The sequence below is a fragment of the Molothrus aeneus genome, chromosome 15 (genome assembly GCF_037042795.1).
Source record: "Molothrus aeneus isolate 106 chromosome 15, BPBGC_Maene_1.0, whole genome shotgun sequence".
In the NCBI taxonomy this organism is placed as follows: Eukaryota; Metazoa; Chordata; class Aves; order Passeriformes; family Icteridae; genus Molothrus; species Molothrus aeneus.
In genome coordinates this window covers 5,080,060-5,096,453 of record NC_089660.1, presented here as the reverse complement: position 1 = coordinate 5,096,453, position 16,394 = coordinate 5,080,060, and the positions used below count along the sequence as shown (strand labels likewise).

The 16,394-nt window shown below is 44.8% G+C and overlaps 1 protein-coding gene across 1 annotated transcript in view; it reads left to right on the top strand.

Annotated features, from left to right (window-relative positions):
* SGCD (sarcoglycan delta) overlaps positions 1-16,394 on the top strand; it is a 297,976-nt gene that overhangs the window by 175,362 nt on the left and 106,220 nt on the right. Inside the window, exon 3 of the mRNA XM_066560194.1 lies at positions 8,794-8,979. Within this exon, the coding sequence (XP_066416291.1) occupies positions 8,794-8,979 (186 nt within the window). The remainder of the gene's footprint in view (positions 1-8,793; positions 8,980-16,394) is intronic.

Below are 16,394 nucleotides of genomic sequence, written 5' to 3'. Positions count from 1 at the left end.
AAACACTTCACCTGCCCACCACACCTCTGCAAACCACAGAACAGAATAACCCCAAAGAAGTGGAGTGCACGGTTTGAAAAGGAGCATTAGGAGGGGAAAATCTCTCTCTCTCTCTTTAAACTGTCTCTTTTCTATATTGTTACCTTGACAACTCTGCTGCTGTGTTTCATCTTTGGTGGGACTTAGCCGTGGTGGAATAAGGGGGACATCCATGTGTGCTTCCACATCTACTCCAGCTCTGCTTGCCAGGCACATGCCAGGCACAGGGCATCCCCAGCTGCAGAGCCCACGCTTGCTGCCCTGACCCATGGTGCTGCCTGGAAATGATTACAGATATTAAGAACTGGGACCCATTCTGATTAAAGGTATAACATTATATCTTCTATTTCTTTTCCTTAAGGCAATGCCAGAGCGGTGTTAATGCTCTTTAAAAAGAGATGCAAGGTGCTTAAAATATTTTGGGTTATAAAGGTTAGGACAGCTGGAAAGCAGAGAGGGATGAAAGTACTCAAAAATAGTTGTATTATTTTTAGTATAAGCAGATACAGGAGTATGTGTCAAGATTAGGATACAGTTCTGATGTGCTGAACTGAGTCTAGAGATGCTAAAAATATGCTTTCTTTTCTCATAGTTTTAGAAGAGACAGAGGCAAAGGTAAGGGGAGAGTAGTGGTGAACTGAAATTTTATCTCCTGTGCTTCCTTGCTTGCTGGGATTTGGCAAAGCTGGCTGTTCACCTGGGTGCCCATGACACCAGCAAAGCACAGGAGGCAGGGTGAGGTGTTATCAGTGGGAATGGGATCCCTCCCACCCCATTTTTCCTTCTCCCAAAGAAAATCTCCACCAACATAATCCCTTTATTCCTTTTAACCGAAATGGCAGCGAAGGCAGGGCAGGCAGGCTCCGGGGCTGGGTGCAGACGGGGGTGTCTGTGTCTGAATGTGTGCAGGGAGAAGGGGGCTTTTAATGCAAAACACATGTGTTTTCAATTCCTTGCTGGAGCCAGCCCAGTAGCTGTAACTTGGCCTGACAAAGCCTTATTGAAGTACAGACAGTGTGGTTTCAAAGCAGTTAGAAAAAGAACGGGAATGCTGTTCAGGAAATTCTTCAGGCATGGGCAGGGACTTGGCTGCAGTTCTGCTGTTGGAAAATCTGACAGGGGCAGCTCATGAGCACAGGCCAGGCCTCGTGCTGCTCTGAAGGCTGAGCTGCATCTTCCCCAGGCTCCTGCACCCTCCGGGCGTTCATCCATCCCAAGGGAGAGGTAAGAGCTGCCCTGCTCCGTCCCAGCGCCGTGCGGATTTGCCTCCTTTTGTGCCTCTGCAAAGGGGCTTCTTGCTTTCACACTGCTGCTTAGAGCAAAAAAATAAAGAGGCAAGAATGGGGAGTTGTGGCATATTTGTGAAGGGTTGGGAGCAGTCTGAGGCTGGGTGGTGATTTCTGGCTAAATTTGTGTGGATAGTAAAGCTGCAGGCAAAGCAACGCCCGCGCCGCGTCTCTGGCTGAGGGAATGTTGCACCCAAATAATCCCCAACTTTTTTCATTTTGGGGAGTAAGTGTGTGTATAACCTGAAGCTGCTGAAAGGTTGGCTCTGGACCATGTGCCAGTCAGATATTTGGATGAAAAATGTGATTCAGTTACAGTAAATACATTTATAAGTGCATTGTATTGTAGTAGTTTAATGAGTTGAAAGCATGTTTGTCTGGGGGTTGTTTGCCAATTCCTGGTACAGCGAGCTTATGAAGAGAGGCAGCAACTCAGTAATAATCACTGCCTTGTGATTTGTCTGCATATTTTTTTCCCTATATCTTATAAAGCATGAGCAAACTGCAACAGACAGCACGGTCAGAAGCCACATAGAGAAGATTAGGAGGGAAAACATTAATTTAGGGGCTGTTCTCTCTGCAACTTCTCTTCCGATTTGCGTTTCTTTCCCCAAATAACTGAAGAAACATTTATGATGAAAAGCTCACTCCCTCTTTAGGGACCTGCCAGATTTAGGCAATGTTCTCTCATCCTTTTAGTTGCAGCATTAAAGCTTGTCTTGCCTTTGCAGAGATATCAGCACCTTATATGGCAGGCTTGGGCTCGGGATTCGGGAGCGCGCGTTCGTCAAGGGATGGAGGTGTCAGGAGGAGTCTGCCTCGCCTCACCTCACAAACTTCCTTGCCTCTGCCACTGCCTCTGCCTTGGGTTTTCAGAGCAGCGTTATTTGATGTGTTGAAAATGCTTTTTTAGCTGTGTTTTATGGTGGTGGTGTTGTTTTTTATTTCCTTTCAACAAGGAATGAATTAAGGGTATCAAATGATACGGTGGGATGGTGCGAAGAATCTCTGCCTGGTTCATGGGAGCAGACAATGGTTTGCCTTGCCTGCATCCAGCAGGGCTCAAGCAGTCACTCATTTTGGCAAACCAAAAATTCAGGGATAAGAGGCAACAGATCCAGAATGTGGCAGGACCAGAGCTTTCTCCCAGTAATTCTGCTGAAGAGTGTTGAGTTTGTAGGAGCCAAGTGAAGACGCTGTGGGTTTGGAGTGCAGGAAGGGCGACATGGATTAACTCTGTCTTCTGGAGGCTGATGGGGGGTGGGGGGGGCCAAAGGGATTGAGAGGAAGGACAGAGATGAGCTGTGAAAGGGGGAGGAATATGAGGGAAATAAAGAGGCTTGATAAGGTTGAAATTTGCTTTGCATAAAATACACCTGCAGTGAAAATGCAGTGTTAAATGAAGGTCTTACATGATCTGGAACTTCTTGAGCCTTCACAGGCTGCCATCTTACCCTGTAGACTTGGATCTCTATTGCTTTTCTCAGCAGCTGTTAGTTTAGGCAAGCAGTCAGCCTATTATCTTCTCCACTGCTAGCTATAAGCTTATTGTTAAAAAAAGTAAATAAAATTCAAGTTCCTGCCTCTGATCATGCAGCATCCCACCTCCCAAATCTGATTGCCAGCCTTGAAGAGCCAGAGATGTGAAGAGGCTGGAATTTGTCCATCTTAGCCAGCAGCAGCCAGGGCCATGGGAGCTGCTGTTTCCTCCCTACCTTTGACAGCTCCTCCTGAGCCTCCTCAGTGCCCTTTGTGCAGCTCCACCTGGGTCAAGCATTCAAGCTTTGAATGCAGGAGGACTGAAGAATGTGTGCATGTGTGGGCAGAGTGGAGCCTCTTGATTTTGGAAGCAGATAGATAGGAGAGCCATTAGCACACCCCAATATGTGCATCCCTTCTCCTGGTCCTTCCCAGCAGCAAACCAGAAAGAGAGTGAGTCAGTGCAAAAGAACAAATGGATTAGCACAGAAGGCACATCATGTGGAGGGAAGATGGAAGATGCAGCAGAACAAGTTTTAACTTGTGTGAGCAGGAACACTGCAGAGACTGCACTCTGGATCCTGGCACATGCTCAAGCCCACAGTTCTCAATTTGTGCCGTGCTGGTTGGGTTCCAGCCGTATAAATCCATATTATTATCCTGCTTTGCACATTCCTACAAGCCATATCTCTTTTCTTGGTGCTGTGGGGTGAGAGTGTGTTGGGGCAGGAGTCTGCAAAGTGTCACCTCCTGTGGCTTGCATTCTGATTGGAGCTCAGTTGATGATATCCCTCTTGCTGTTCCCACAGCCTCCTGCAGTCACACCTGCTGCTGGCTATTTTGGTGCAGTTCTCATGTTTGTGCGTCCTGCTTTGAGACACTCTGGTGGGAAAGAGCTTTTCTAAACTTGGCACCGATGGACAGGGGCTGTGAGTGCTTCACATCATCTGAGTGGTGCAAAGGAAGCAGAGTGTGAATGCAGCAGAGCTGGTGTGGTGTTTGCATGCAGCGTGAATTTTTTACCACAAATTGTGGGGCATTTTGTGAAAGACTTTCTCTGTTGACTAGCTTGATACATAAAAGGACTCACTGCAGAGACTCTTTCTTCCTTGCTAGCTTTCCATTTTCTTCTTAATTCTGAAAGAAAGCATTGAGACAAGCTGACTATCAAGGAAAAAGTGTAAAATTTAAAAGAGGCTGTCATAAATAAAAAAGCAGACATGTTTCTGTCCTTCTCAGAGAAGAGAAGCAATAGTGACATCACATTGCTCACAGATTCTTGCAGCATAATAAAATATCGCTTTTGGCTTAGGAAATCCAATTCAGAGATGGAGCTGCCTGTTACTTTGGTTTGTTCTGGCAAATTCTAATAGGTTTAGAATTTTACTATGAGTGCTCTTTGAATGCAGAGAAGGGACAGGACAGTCCCATTGTTCAGCTTTTGGTTGAGTCCATCTGCTCCAAGCTATTGGTTTATAAACTGAGGTTCTTGCAGTGCACTTATCCTCAAGCACATTTGTTGTGGAAATGCTGCCAGCCCAAACAGCTGGGGAAATTACAAGAGCTTTCAAGATGTTAGAGGTGGGGAGTAGCCTGAGGGGTCTGAATGAGAAGCTTTACCAGGATATGAATCCCCAAGGTCTCCCCAGCTGCCTGTGCTGAGTCCATTTTCCACACGATGCAAGAGGAAAGAAAGGTGTGTTCCAGAGGACTGGGCAGAGTGTGCCCTGATGGAGTACAGATCAAAAAAAATCTCATTGTTGTGCTTATGTTTGCCAGAATCAGGCCAAATGTTTGACTCACACTACATGTGGTGTACACCACTGAAAGAGACTGCTCATAAAAGAAAAGAACATTCCTTAGGATATTTTCTTTTACTTTTTGTCTTTCTGGCCATGTATCACACAGCAGTGATACCTGAGAAATGGGCATTGAGTGGTGATGGAGTTCCCAGCTCAGGGAAGAGCTGCTCCTCACAGGGAGGGACAGGCACTGTTGACAGAAATAGAGGGACAAGCAGACAGCAAAGATTTAAGCTTTGGGGACACCAGTAACAGCCACAGAGGCCAAGTTCATGGCTTAGATGGTCTTGGAGAAAAGTGCTGTGAGATTTAACTATCCCAGCAAGTTTTTCATCCCATGGGCTGTTCCCCGGTACTCAGCCCTTGCTGGCCATGCTGCAAGTGAGAAGTCATTTTCCAGAGCCTGATCCTTTTTATGGAGACCCAGGTTGTGGTCTGACCCATGTGAATGGCCATAAATCAATTTTGGGTCATGCTGCTGGTGGGTTAATGGATCTGGGGGTGTCAAACTTGAGAGACTTTTATGGGGAGCGGAGACGGAGAATGTCTTGTTGATAGATGGCTCAAAACACTCTTCTTCACGCCAGATTTTGTTCTCAGTCACACTCCAGAAATGTCTGTTCTTTTGAACCTGGTGGATACTGTGCACTTAAAAGACAGAGAAATTAAAGAGGATGAATCTGCAGAGCATTTGCAGCTAGTGAATACAAGTACAATGCCTTCCAGTGATATGGCAGAGAGCACCTCTGAAGGTTTTTAGGGCTTTTTTTCCCCCTCATTTCAGCCCAAAAGAAAAGGTTTTTGTTTCAGAAAACACAGAGAAAGAGAAGAGAATGTTGGTGATATGGACACAAAGAGAGGGCAGATGTGGGAGATGTAGGTCCAAGACCTGAGGGAATTTGAGCCCCCTCTCTCATCTCTGGAAGTGTGTTCCCATCACCGTGCTTCAGGTCAGCCTGGGGTCAGATGCTGCTGGTTTTTCTGATGAGGCTGTTACACCTCACTTACAGGCAGGCAGGCTGGCAGGGGAGATGCTGTGTTGGCTGTGCAAGGCTCAGGGCCATTCCTGCAGCAATGATTCCATTGATTCCATTCCTCCTGATTCCATGAGCTCCAGGACACTTCCAGCAGCAAATTTCAAGAGGGCCCATAAGACAGAAGCTGCTTTCCCAGTTTGCATCCTCTTGAAGCTTGAAATTGTTCTGTTATTAAACACACATCCTTCAAGTGCTGATCAAAGAAACCCCCGTGGCAGAGAAACATTATTGATTCCTTATGTAAAACCTCACCCTACTCATGGCCCTCCCGAGCCTACAAAGGCAGCGTGGCCAGGAATGTTACAGTGCCAGTGTTTATGTGGGAAAGGTGTTAATTCATCCCTGTGCACGTAAAACACTTTTCTGCCTGAGGAATTGGTAATGTGGGTTGCACACCCTGAGTGAGGAACTTGCTGCCAAGAAGGTGGAAGGAGGGAGGGAAACATGGAGCAGAGATTGGCCCTGACTGGTGAGGTCTGGTGTGAATTTTGGAAGCTCAGAGCCAGTTTTGCCTTTCAGCTGAGCCTGGTTTAGCTGTGCTGAAGGAAGGTGCTGAAGCCTTGCAGAAGCACTCTGTGAGCAGCCTGTGCAGATCAGTGGGTGGGGTGACAGGGCTCTTCCACTGGTCTTAAAAAAACTAATACATCTTTCTTGTCATGGGCCATATCTCTAAGGTATGCTAAAGCAAAAGGATGAATAGCTTTTCTAAGTGGACTGGATTTTGTCTCAGGCCCTGTTTGCAGTGTTGGTGTATATAAGGACTCAGTGCAAAAACTTACTACATTTTTTTGTGCAGAACCAAGAGCCCCTTGGTGAAATTTGCTCATTCCAGGCTATATTTTTGTAGTCATAGTCATGTTGTTTGTAACTAAATTAAAAAGATTGGGCTGCTGCATTTTTTCTGTTGTAGGTGAGATAGTTCAGGCAGTGGTGGTGATCCAGTGCTGTGCACGTGTGTCTTTAAGCCCTTTCACTTTAAAGTTTGACCTTTGGAAGGCATGCTTCTTTTCCAATTTCTGTATTTGTTTCAGTATTATCTTTTCTCCACTGTTACAGAATTAAGTGGTGGTTCCTTATATTTTCCTGAAGAAGAAATGAAAAATCCTATTAAGCAGCAGCAGCCTTTCCTCTTAGTCAGTAATTGAAAGGAGGGAGGTGTCAGCAGCAAGTGCAGCCACTGGATATTCTTTCCAAGCAGTACTTGTTTGTCTGGTGCCTTAATTCTTTTCAATGTTTGAGTCAGGAAAAGTTGCCAAAATTTAAATTATGACTAGCATACAGTACAGATTATTGATAGTGGATATAGCTGGTTCCATAGGTAGTAGCCTTGCAGACTTTCTTATTCTGCTCATTTGTTTAACACACCTCAGCACTCTCTGTCCATCATCCTTTCTTCTCTCCCTGAACAACTACAGACATGAGCAATGCTTTGGTAGTATTTACAGTTTGGGGGGGAACACAAGCTAGAAACCAAATATTTCTTAAGTGTGGCCGTGTGAGAGTTTGTATAGAAAGAACATGATATCTACAATTGCCATGCCATTTTCTTGTAATGAATTTATACTGTATTGCTAAGTCTTGCTCATCACACATGTTGTACTACTTCAGTTGCTCTATCTCTGTCAGGGCAGCTGTGAGTTAAATATTTTATCAAAACTAGAGAAATTCTCAAAACCAAGCTACTGTATGGATGCAAGTTGCTCTTTGTGGTTGTGTTCTGTTGCTATAAATTCTTTTGATGCTTGTAAAGTTTTGCCCCAGCTGGATATGCTATTTTCTCCATCCTAGAAACTGCAAGTAAAGGAAAAAAAAAAAAGCAGAGATACAGTGAATAAACAAGTTTTGCAATGAAGGGATATTTTTAGCTGGGTATTTCATATTGTTTCTCCTTGGTCAAACCTCTTCCATGGTTTGAGAGGGTTAGCAATGCAATTTATTCATTTTTCTCCAAGGGAGAGGCTGCATTTAATATGTGCTCTCCAGGATACCCTGTTAAAATATTAGGCAATAAAATCCTTGACTGTACAGTAGTTGCAGTTATAATTTCCCCCAGGTAGAGGAAACTCTGTGATTTATTATTGTTCAAGTTTGTTCGGCTTGGCGTGGTTGTGGCAGTGTAAAAAGATCTGCTCTGCTCCAGCCTGTGTGTTTGTTGGTGTCCCAGCTCCCCTCCCTGAGCAGCATCTCATTCCTAAAACTGCCTCACTCCAGACATGCACATCACACTCCCACAGGGGAACTCGCACTGTTCCCTCCTGGGATGTGAATTTTGTAATGCTCTGCATACAAACATCAGTGCCAGCAACCCTGAGGAAGACACTCGTGGTGTCGAATCCACAGTGCAAGAACCTGTTTGGTGGCTTCCTATCTGTCTGTGGAGTCTAAAATGCAAAGCATTCAGCAAACTCTGTGGTACTAGAGATGATCTCCGCAGTCTGTGCATCAAAATAAGCTGAAAATGTTAGAAATGATCCCTGGGGAAGCCTGAGAAAGTGGCTTTCCTCAACCTGAAAATGGAGGGTGAGAACATGAATTCCTTCCTTCCTTCCTTCCTCCCAGCACAGATACTTGTGATAATTGTTAGCGATGTGGCAGCTGGAGAACCTTGCTCCAGCTTCACTTTTTTAGGCAAGATTGGTGTGTAGAAAGGCAAACATTTCCCCTTTGCCTTTTTTGTCTTTGGTTGGAAGGAATGATTTTACTTGAGACGATATTTTATTTTTTTTAAACTAAACCTCTGAGAAGTCATATTGCATCTTCCAAACAAACTGCTGAACTCAACTGCTTTTACCAAACGCATGCAGAATTTTCCCCTCAGGATCCTTCGAGGCCCTGGAGTGCCTGCCTTGCAAAACCTGGGGCTGTGAGCAGAGTCACTCCAGAGTGATTTCCATAAGATACCTTCAGCCAGAGTGCTTACGTGTATTTATAAGTACATTCACACACATCTAACCCATCAGATTCTCTCCTGGTCTGTTACTGCACACACCGGGCAGAAGGAAAAATAACCAAGGTATCCAAAGAGCTGCTAGCCAGCTGGTAAACTCTGAGAAAACCCCAAACCTTTCAAGAGGCACAGACAGAAGCAGCTTTTATCTCTGGCTTTCCTGGCCCTGAATACACGTGGTTGTCTCTTTGTGCTCGTTTCAGATGCCTCAGGAACAGTACCCACACCGGAGCACCATGCAGACCTCGGAAGGACCCCAGGTATACAAAGTGGGGATTTATGGCTGGAGGAAGAGGTGCCTCTATTTCTTTGTGCTGCTCCTAATGATTTTAATCCTGGTGAACCTTGCTATGACCATCTGGATTCTGAAGGTTATGAACTTCACAATTGTAAGTAGGGGTTACCCTGGAAGGTCTGGGGAAGATGAGGGAGGGTGCTGGTCTTTCTGCTGAGCATGACTTCAGATACAGCTTCAATAATGGGCTGTTTCATTGCCATGGACAGTCCTTTTATGGAGAGGAACAAATTTACACTATGATCCTCTCTTTCTGCTGGATATTGCCAAGCTGAGGAATCAGCTCAGCCCTGCAAATCATGTTCCTCTTATCTGCTGTATATGTATATATATATATACATGTATTTATGTAAACAATATACACCACCCAGCTCCAATTTTCAATTATAAAGTGTTTTAAAATTAATGAAGTCAGTTATTTTGAACTTGGATGTGGAATGGGTTTGCGCTTTTCTCTTAGACTTTTTCTGCTTTTCTCTGCGACCAGGAAGACAAGAATCTTGCTTTGCTTTGTTTCTTTGGGAAAATTCATGTTGATGTAGTTCTGGAAGCGTAATGAAATGAAATAAAATTTACAGGGTATCTCCCTGGCTGTGGTATTTAGGTGGAGCATGTCCTTATCCTTGTATTGCTGTGCTTGGTGCACATCAGTCCTGGAGCAGCTCCCCCTTGCTGCTCAGACTCCCTGGCCAGGGTTAGCTTTCCCCTTCCAGGGCTTGTGAGCTTGTATGTATGGCAGATCCTTGTTTTTCACTAGATAATTTGACCAGCAGAGTGAAAATGAAGTTATCAGTCACCTCTTCCTCAAAGTAGTCATTGCCACCTTGTTCAGATGAGATTATTCATTTTAAGATTGTTTGAGTCTTCAGGAGAAACCAAGTCTGAGGATTTACTCTTGGTTCTGCTTCCCAAGGGAGCTGTAAAGCTACACTTCCCTAGACAACTTCCAAGGATCTTCCCAGCCAGGCTCTGATATGAGCAGAATGTTTGAAGTCTTTTTGGCATTTCTTCCTCTGCTTTGGTCTTGTGCAGTCCCAAACAGCTGTGGCCAGAATTATGTCATTAATGGGCCATGAGAAGTTGAATAAACAACCTCTGGCTTCCTGTACCCAGCAGATAAAATGCTGTGTCAGGAGAATGTGCAGTGTTCATTTTCTCTAACCAGGTTGCTGTCAAGGTGTGCAGAAGATTGCAGTGCCTGTGTGCATAGGGAGCAGGCAATTATAAAGCAGTAATCCACAAAAAGCTCCTGTGAGCGGGCAAAGAGTGGCCAAAGTGGAGCAATTAATGCTTAACCAGAGCAGTTGTTTAATCTTGTGAAATGGATGCTGTTTTGATACCCATTTCATGCTGAAGCATGGTCTTTAGATTAATGGAGGTGAGCAATGGGTATTTCTGAAGTGGTGGAGGAGTTGATCATTCAACATGCAGGCAGTGCTGTGGGTACCAACCCAAGAACAAAACAAAAGGATTTCAAGTTATCACTTTTCAGGAATACAGCTCTATTTCTTTCTAATAACATAATATTTTTGCTAATTGGTGGTGGTCAGTCAGCTCTCTACAGGTTGCTTGGGAAGTCAGGTGAACATCTGTGCTCTTCCTCCACCACTGCCCTCTCATGATGCACTGCATTTTGCTGGCCAGGTGCTGAAGTGCCACATCCTAGGGATGTGTGCAGAAACCTCCCATTTCCAGCAGCTCTGTCCCCCCCATAGGATACAGACTGGTTTTTAGAGCCATGCACTGATCTTCAATTTCTTGTCTCATTCTGTTTCCTTACTTGCCCTCGGATTACTGGGGATTATTCCAGGGTAAAGCATATTTGTGTATGGCTTAGTTAATTCATATCTACTAATGCTAGTGGATGATGAACAGCATTTGGTGATAAAAACACAGGTGGTGCTACTGAGTCCTGCAGTGGGAGCAGCTTTATGGTTGTAGGCATGGCCACACTACTCAGGGTAAGTGTTTCTGGCACAGCCAGTTGGAAATAAATACAAGAACTGGGCATGTAAAATGTGAGTCTTGCCCCAGTATGCACCCATTCATCTCCTGATCTCCTGCTGCTCCTGCAGCCTCGCCAGCTGCTTTGGATCCTGCTCTGCAATCCCTCCTGCACCATTCCCTGAGGCTGAGAAAACCACTTGGCTAAGTGAGTTTTTAGAGGCAGACTTTTATCTCTAAATAACAAACATAGGAAAATTATCAAATGAGCAGATGCAAATATGGAAAAATCTTTCATTTGTTCCTGTTCTGATAAGAGAAGCTGAGAGTCCTTCTGGGGCAGAAGAGTGATCTGAGTAGTCAGTGAGCAGTAGCTGCTTGACAGGTCTGAGTTACCCCAGTGCTTGCAGAGCAGAAAGGAGAGGAAGGTTTGTGTTTCTGTTCTTCTGGAAAATGGAATATTTCTAGCATCTTCCTGCCTCTGAGCTCTCCTTCCAGAACCTGAGTCTGTTCAACTCCACAGAACAGTCCTGGTGCTTACCAGAATTTAATGATGCTCATTATAGCCAATAAGTGCTCACAGTATTTTAATGAGCACAGCAAACCTGCTCAGGAAAACTCAGGGGTGTTTTAAATGCTGATAGTGGGGAGTGGAGAGTGGAGAAGGGGGAAAGAGGTGAAGCAAGACAATCTCAGGATAAAAAAACACCTCCTCATGCTTGCTGTAGCAGTATCCATCCACTCCTGGCCTCCCTTCTTCTGCCCTCTGCCTGCCCTCCTGGCTTGTGCTCCTGGAGACAACTCCTGTGAAATCAAGCCATAAACTTCCAATCAGTGGCTGTTAACAAGCAAGCATCACTAATTTATTCTAGGTTTTGCTTTTATTTTAATGCTCAAGGGTTAAACAAATGTATATGTGGGCTGTTGCCTCTTACACAGGGCTGTCAAAGCAGTGTCACACCTGTGTGGGGACAGCTGGTCCCTGTCTGCTCTGTCCTCTGGCACAATCATTCATTTCTCATGTGCTGTTTGATACTCAGTTTGTTTTAAATGCCTTTATCCAGCACAGGCTGTATAAAAAACAGGCCTAGAGGGGACCTCAAATGTCACTTACCTGTCCCACAGCTGGTTCCCATGGCCAGCTCCTTTTGCTGTGCTCATTTACACCAGGGCTGAGCTGCTCTGGGGCTGCAGGGGGCTCTGGCCAGGCTGCTGCCTCTAAACCTGGCTTGGATTTTTAAGGCAAACCACAGAATGAATCTGGACCAAAGCCACCAATTTAGTTGAAACCCAAATGTACCCTGAAGGTGGCCTAACCTAATGGAGGTAGAAACCACCATCCAGCACTCAACCAGCCAATGATACTTAGATACAGAGTGCTCTGCTTCATTCAGGCCTTGGACAAGGCTGGTATTAAGTCTGTGGTTTGCACACACTGGCCTTGGGGAAGTGCTGTTACTGCCTGTGGGTTGTTGTGTGTGACTGAACTGTCTGCAGGTCCCACACAGCCACAGCTGCATCCTGCAGTCACACCAATGTGGCAGAGGGCTCACCTGCAGCTGTGCTGGGCTCAGCCTCAGCTGTGGTGACCATAATGTCCAGCTGTGGCAGTCTAAACCTCCAGCTGTGCTGCTCTAAACCTCCAGCTGTGGCAGTCTAAACCTCCAGCTGTGCTGCTCTAAACCTCCAGCTGTGGCAGGCTCAACCTTGAACTGCCCAGAGCTTGGCTGAGGTGGGCACAGCCCCTGCATGGGTTTGTAGGTCCCAACTTAATTATAAAGCTGGAATGAGAGCTCTTAGCAACCTTCCCTTTCTGGTCCACCTGCATTAGCAGCCCGTGATGCAGCTCCTCAGCAGCAGCATTGCCCGTGACTGTGCATATCAGCACAGATATTTTATGCTGCACACCAGTGCTGTGCTGAGGAGCTCTATTTCACCTATTACTAGTGAGCTTAAAGCATTTTTTAAAAAGCTTCCTGTTGTCTTAGTTTCTGGATATTACAAGAAAAGATGTGCTTGCATAACCACAGTAAACCAATATCCTTATTTTAAGCAGTCCAAAGCTAGAAAGCTCTGATAATGGGCAATGACAGTGCACTGACCTCTTTCAACAAGGCTAGCACACAATGCCTGGTGTTTTAAATGGTGTTAGGAGTCTGAAGCACTATGCATTAGTACTGCTTTATAGCCTGTTAGGCACAAGGCAGAGCTTTAAACAGGAGAGATGAGGACTGTGTCCTGTTGTGGCTGCATTTAAATGTCACACACCCACCTGCTTGTCTGCCCATCAAACCATAGTGGACCTTTTGCTTTTCCTTTCATCTTCCCAGTCCTCCTATTGCTTGTTATGGATTGTAATTTTTGGGGGTAGGAGCTGTTTGTATATGTAGTCATATACTGGCAGGCTCTACTGGACTTTGAACTGCAATAAATAGAAAATAATAATATTTTCCCCTAGTCAGCCTGCAAGCCTTGAAATTCCTGGAGAGCTGTCTTCTAAGAATCATCCAAAGTAAAGGCTTCAGATCAGTTTTGTAAATAAAATATTCTGCAACTTGGTATTCAGGAGCCAAACTTTACATGTTCCTCCAGACTGGGAGAGCACCATCCCTGGAGATGTTTACAGATGTGCAGCTGTGCTAGTTTGGGACAGGCTTTAGGGTGGACTTGGCAGTACTGGGTTAGTGGTTGGATTTCATGATCTTAGAGGTCTTTTCTGACCTAAATAATTCTGTGACTGCGTGTGCTGCTTCCAGGCTGTGCAGGCTGCTTGTGCCATCTGTGTGTGCAGCTCCAGGGGGATGCAGAGAGGAATGGGCAGGCAGTGACCCCCTCCTTCCACCTTCCATGGGGCACAGACAGGGGGATCTTCCCCTCCTGGCCCAGTCAGGCTCAGCCTGGGCTCCCTGACCATGGCCCCGCCACCTCTGGGTTCTCCTTCCATAACCACACAAGGTTTGCACCTTTCAGCATGAAGTTCAGCCATATTTTATTATTTTAATTGAACAGGAACAAATTAATTCAATTGTTCAGTTTTTCCCCCCATTTTTTGCCTCAGGCTGCATTCATAGCTGAAGGGGTCTGGTTTAGCAACGTTGAATGAAATGTTGGCAATTTAGAGAGACAAAATGCTGCTGTGGATGGCACAAATGCTAAATATCATTATTATCTTGCTTTCTTTATTAAAAGTTGCTAGGAAAAATGAGCTTTTAAAATTTGGTTATGAACAGTTATTTCCAATACAATTACTCCCTCTTGTGTGTAAACTACCTGCCACATTTCAATTACAGGAAAACAGTGGGGTAATAACACAGCAGTAAAGATGGATTAGAGTTAGGAAAGCTCATTGCCCTAGCTGGCAGGATTCTTCTATTAATAATGATTTAAAGGAATAGACTTTGTTCTAATTTATTTTTTTTTTAAATCAGAGATTGGCTCAGAAGAAAATGACTGTTCTGTTTATGTTCCCTTTTCATGATTTCTCTGGGGTCTCTTAGGTGCAATGGTAAGGCCAACATGGGAAGGAACTCTGATCAGCTTTTCAGCTTCTGCTGGTGCAGCTGTAATCAGTCAGCTAAAATTGGCTGGAGTTAGAATTAATATTACTACATCCTTATTAAGGAAAGAGTGAAGTTCTTTTTCTCTCCCTCTCCCCCTTGCACACACACACACACATTACAGAATTGTGCACTTTCCCATCCTAATTCATGTTGCTCTTTCTGTAGAACAAGTAATTGTTCCGAGGCTGCGTGCACGACGCAAGAGCTTTGTGTATTTCCCTCCTTTCCTCATTCCCATGGACTGCATCTTCTGATATAAAGATGTTAATCTTGCAGTGGCCTGACAACACCAGCAGTGCTGTGAGTGATTGTACTATTAACTGAAGAAGTTCCTATGGGTGAAAACCTTCCTGGCTGGAATTTAGCAGGAATCCTGGCACAGACATCAGTGGATCAATCTCTTCACTGTAATGCTTTTTATTTGCAGTTTTCTTTACAGCAACTTCTAATTTCTTTCCTCCAGGTTGGGGATAAAGTGTGCTTTTCTTTTACTCTTTTTTAGACATCCGAATTTCATTCCTGGAGGGTTTCTGTTTCTGCATGAAAAGCAGCTGGGATTACTTATCTTTTTTTAAGATACATACAGTACTTTTTGCCTTCACTCATTTGGAGTTTAGAATAATATAGTCAGTTTAAATAGGATATTGTGTGAAGCTATTGAAAGTTTGACCCCTGCATTGCTGCATCCTCCAGGGCATCAAGAATTTGGTAGTGGTGACTTGCTGAGTTAAGTGCATCAGTTTCTTCTAGTGTTACACCTTTGAAACATTGGTCTCTCATAATATTTCATTTTTATTATCCTAATAACCACATTTTCTCAGCCAGTACAAGCACATAAGGCTTTCTTCATCCTTGTTACTGAAAAATGATGAAAGGTCCCCATATTTTTACCTCTCTGTCTCTACTCCCTGCTGAACCATTGAGTTTTTAGAGACCTGCCATGGCATTGGATATGCTGACAGATTATGCTGTGGGAGCCAAAGGAATAGTGAAATATTAAATGTTCTACTCGTGCCACCAACCCAAGTGCTGCACTGCAATCACTTAGGTAACTCTTTGGGTTTCTTCTTTGACAGCTGCTCAAGGCAGTCTGTGGTGTGCAGAGTATTAGGATGGCAGGTGGCCCTTTCCCCTCAAATATTTTGTGTTGGGTTTCACAAGGAGCTGAGGTGACTGTGCTTCCATCTTGATGGACAGGATTCCAGCTCTCAGTTCTCAGATGTTTCTGAGCCACTGTTCATGCTGAAGTAATTTGAACAGAACTATGCATCCAGGAGAAACAAATATCTCAAACATACTTAGTTACTGCATTTTTCAGAGGCAGAACAGAGAAGTTTTATTTATTGGTGTCTCTACTGTGAAAGAAGCTGCTGCATAAATTCTGTACTTACTACTCGCCAGGAGTGAAAGGTGTTATAAATGTCCCCACAGCAGAGAAATGTTTTATTGTGCTGTTTTCCTCCTGGACACCAGAGAATTTAGCCCTGACATGCAGATACTCCAGGACACATCCCTTGGTTAATAACTTCTGATTTGGAGGAAACTCAGCAATGCCCATCTCCTCACACCTGCAGCTCAGTGCACGTGTGCAGGCAAACCATCGTCTCCAGACTTGCTGTACGGGCCCTGCTGAGACTCAATAACTGCTCTTGTGTATATCCCCAGCAGGAAAATACCTGATTGCATTAAAAATACATGATGGCTTTGTTAGATGTCTCCAAGAACAGAGGGAGACACATAGATGGGGAAGGGAGGAGAGTGGCAGGGATTTGGGTGGTTTGCAATGGGAGGTTGATAATTTATTTTTTGGAATAACCCTTCATTTCCAGGCATTTCTGCCTGTGAGCAGAGAGGGCTCTGTGTGCTGGTGCCCCAGGTTCCTGCTGTGATGGGGGGAGCACAATGGGAAGGGTTAAGAGCCCAGGAGGAGCTGCTCAGTGTGAGGTGGAACAGCAAGGAGGGCATGGGTGGGCTGTGCAGGGGGTGAGTCATAAACTCTTGATCC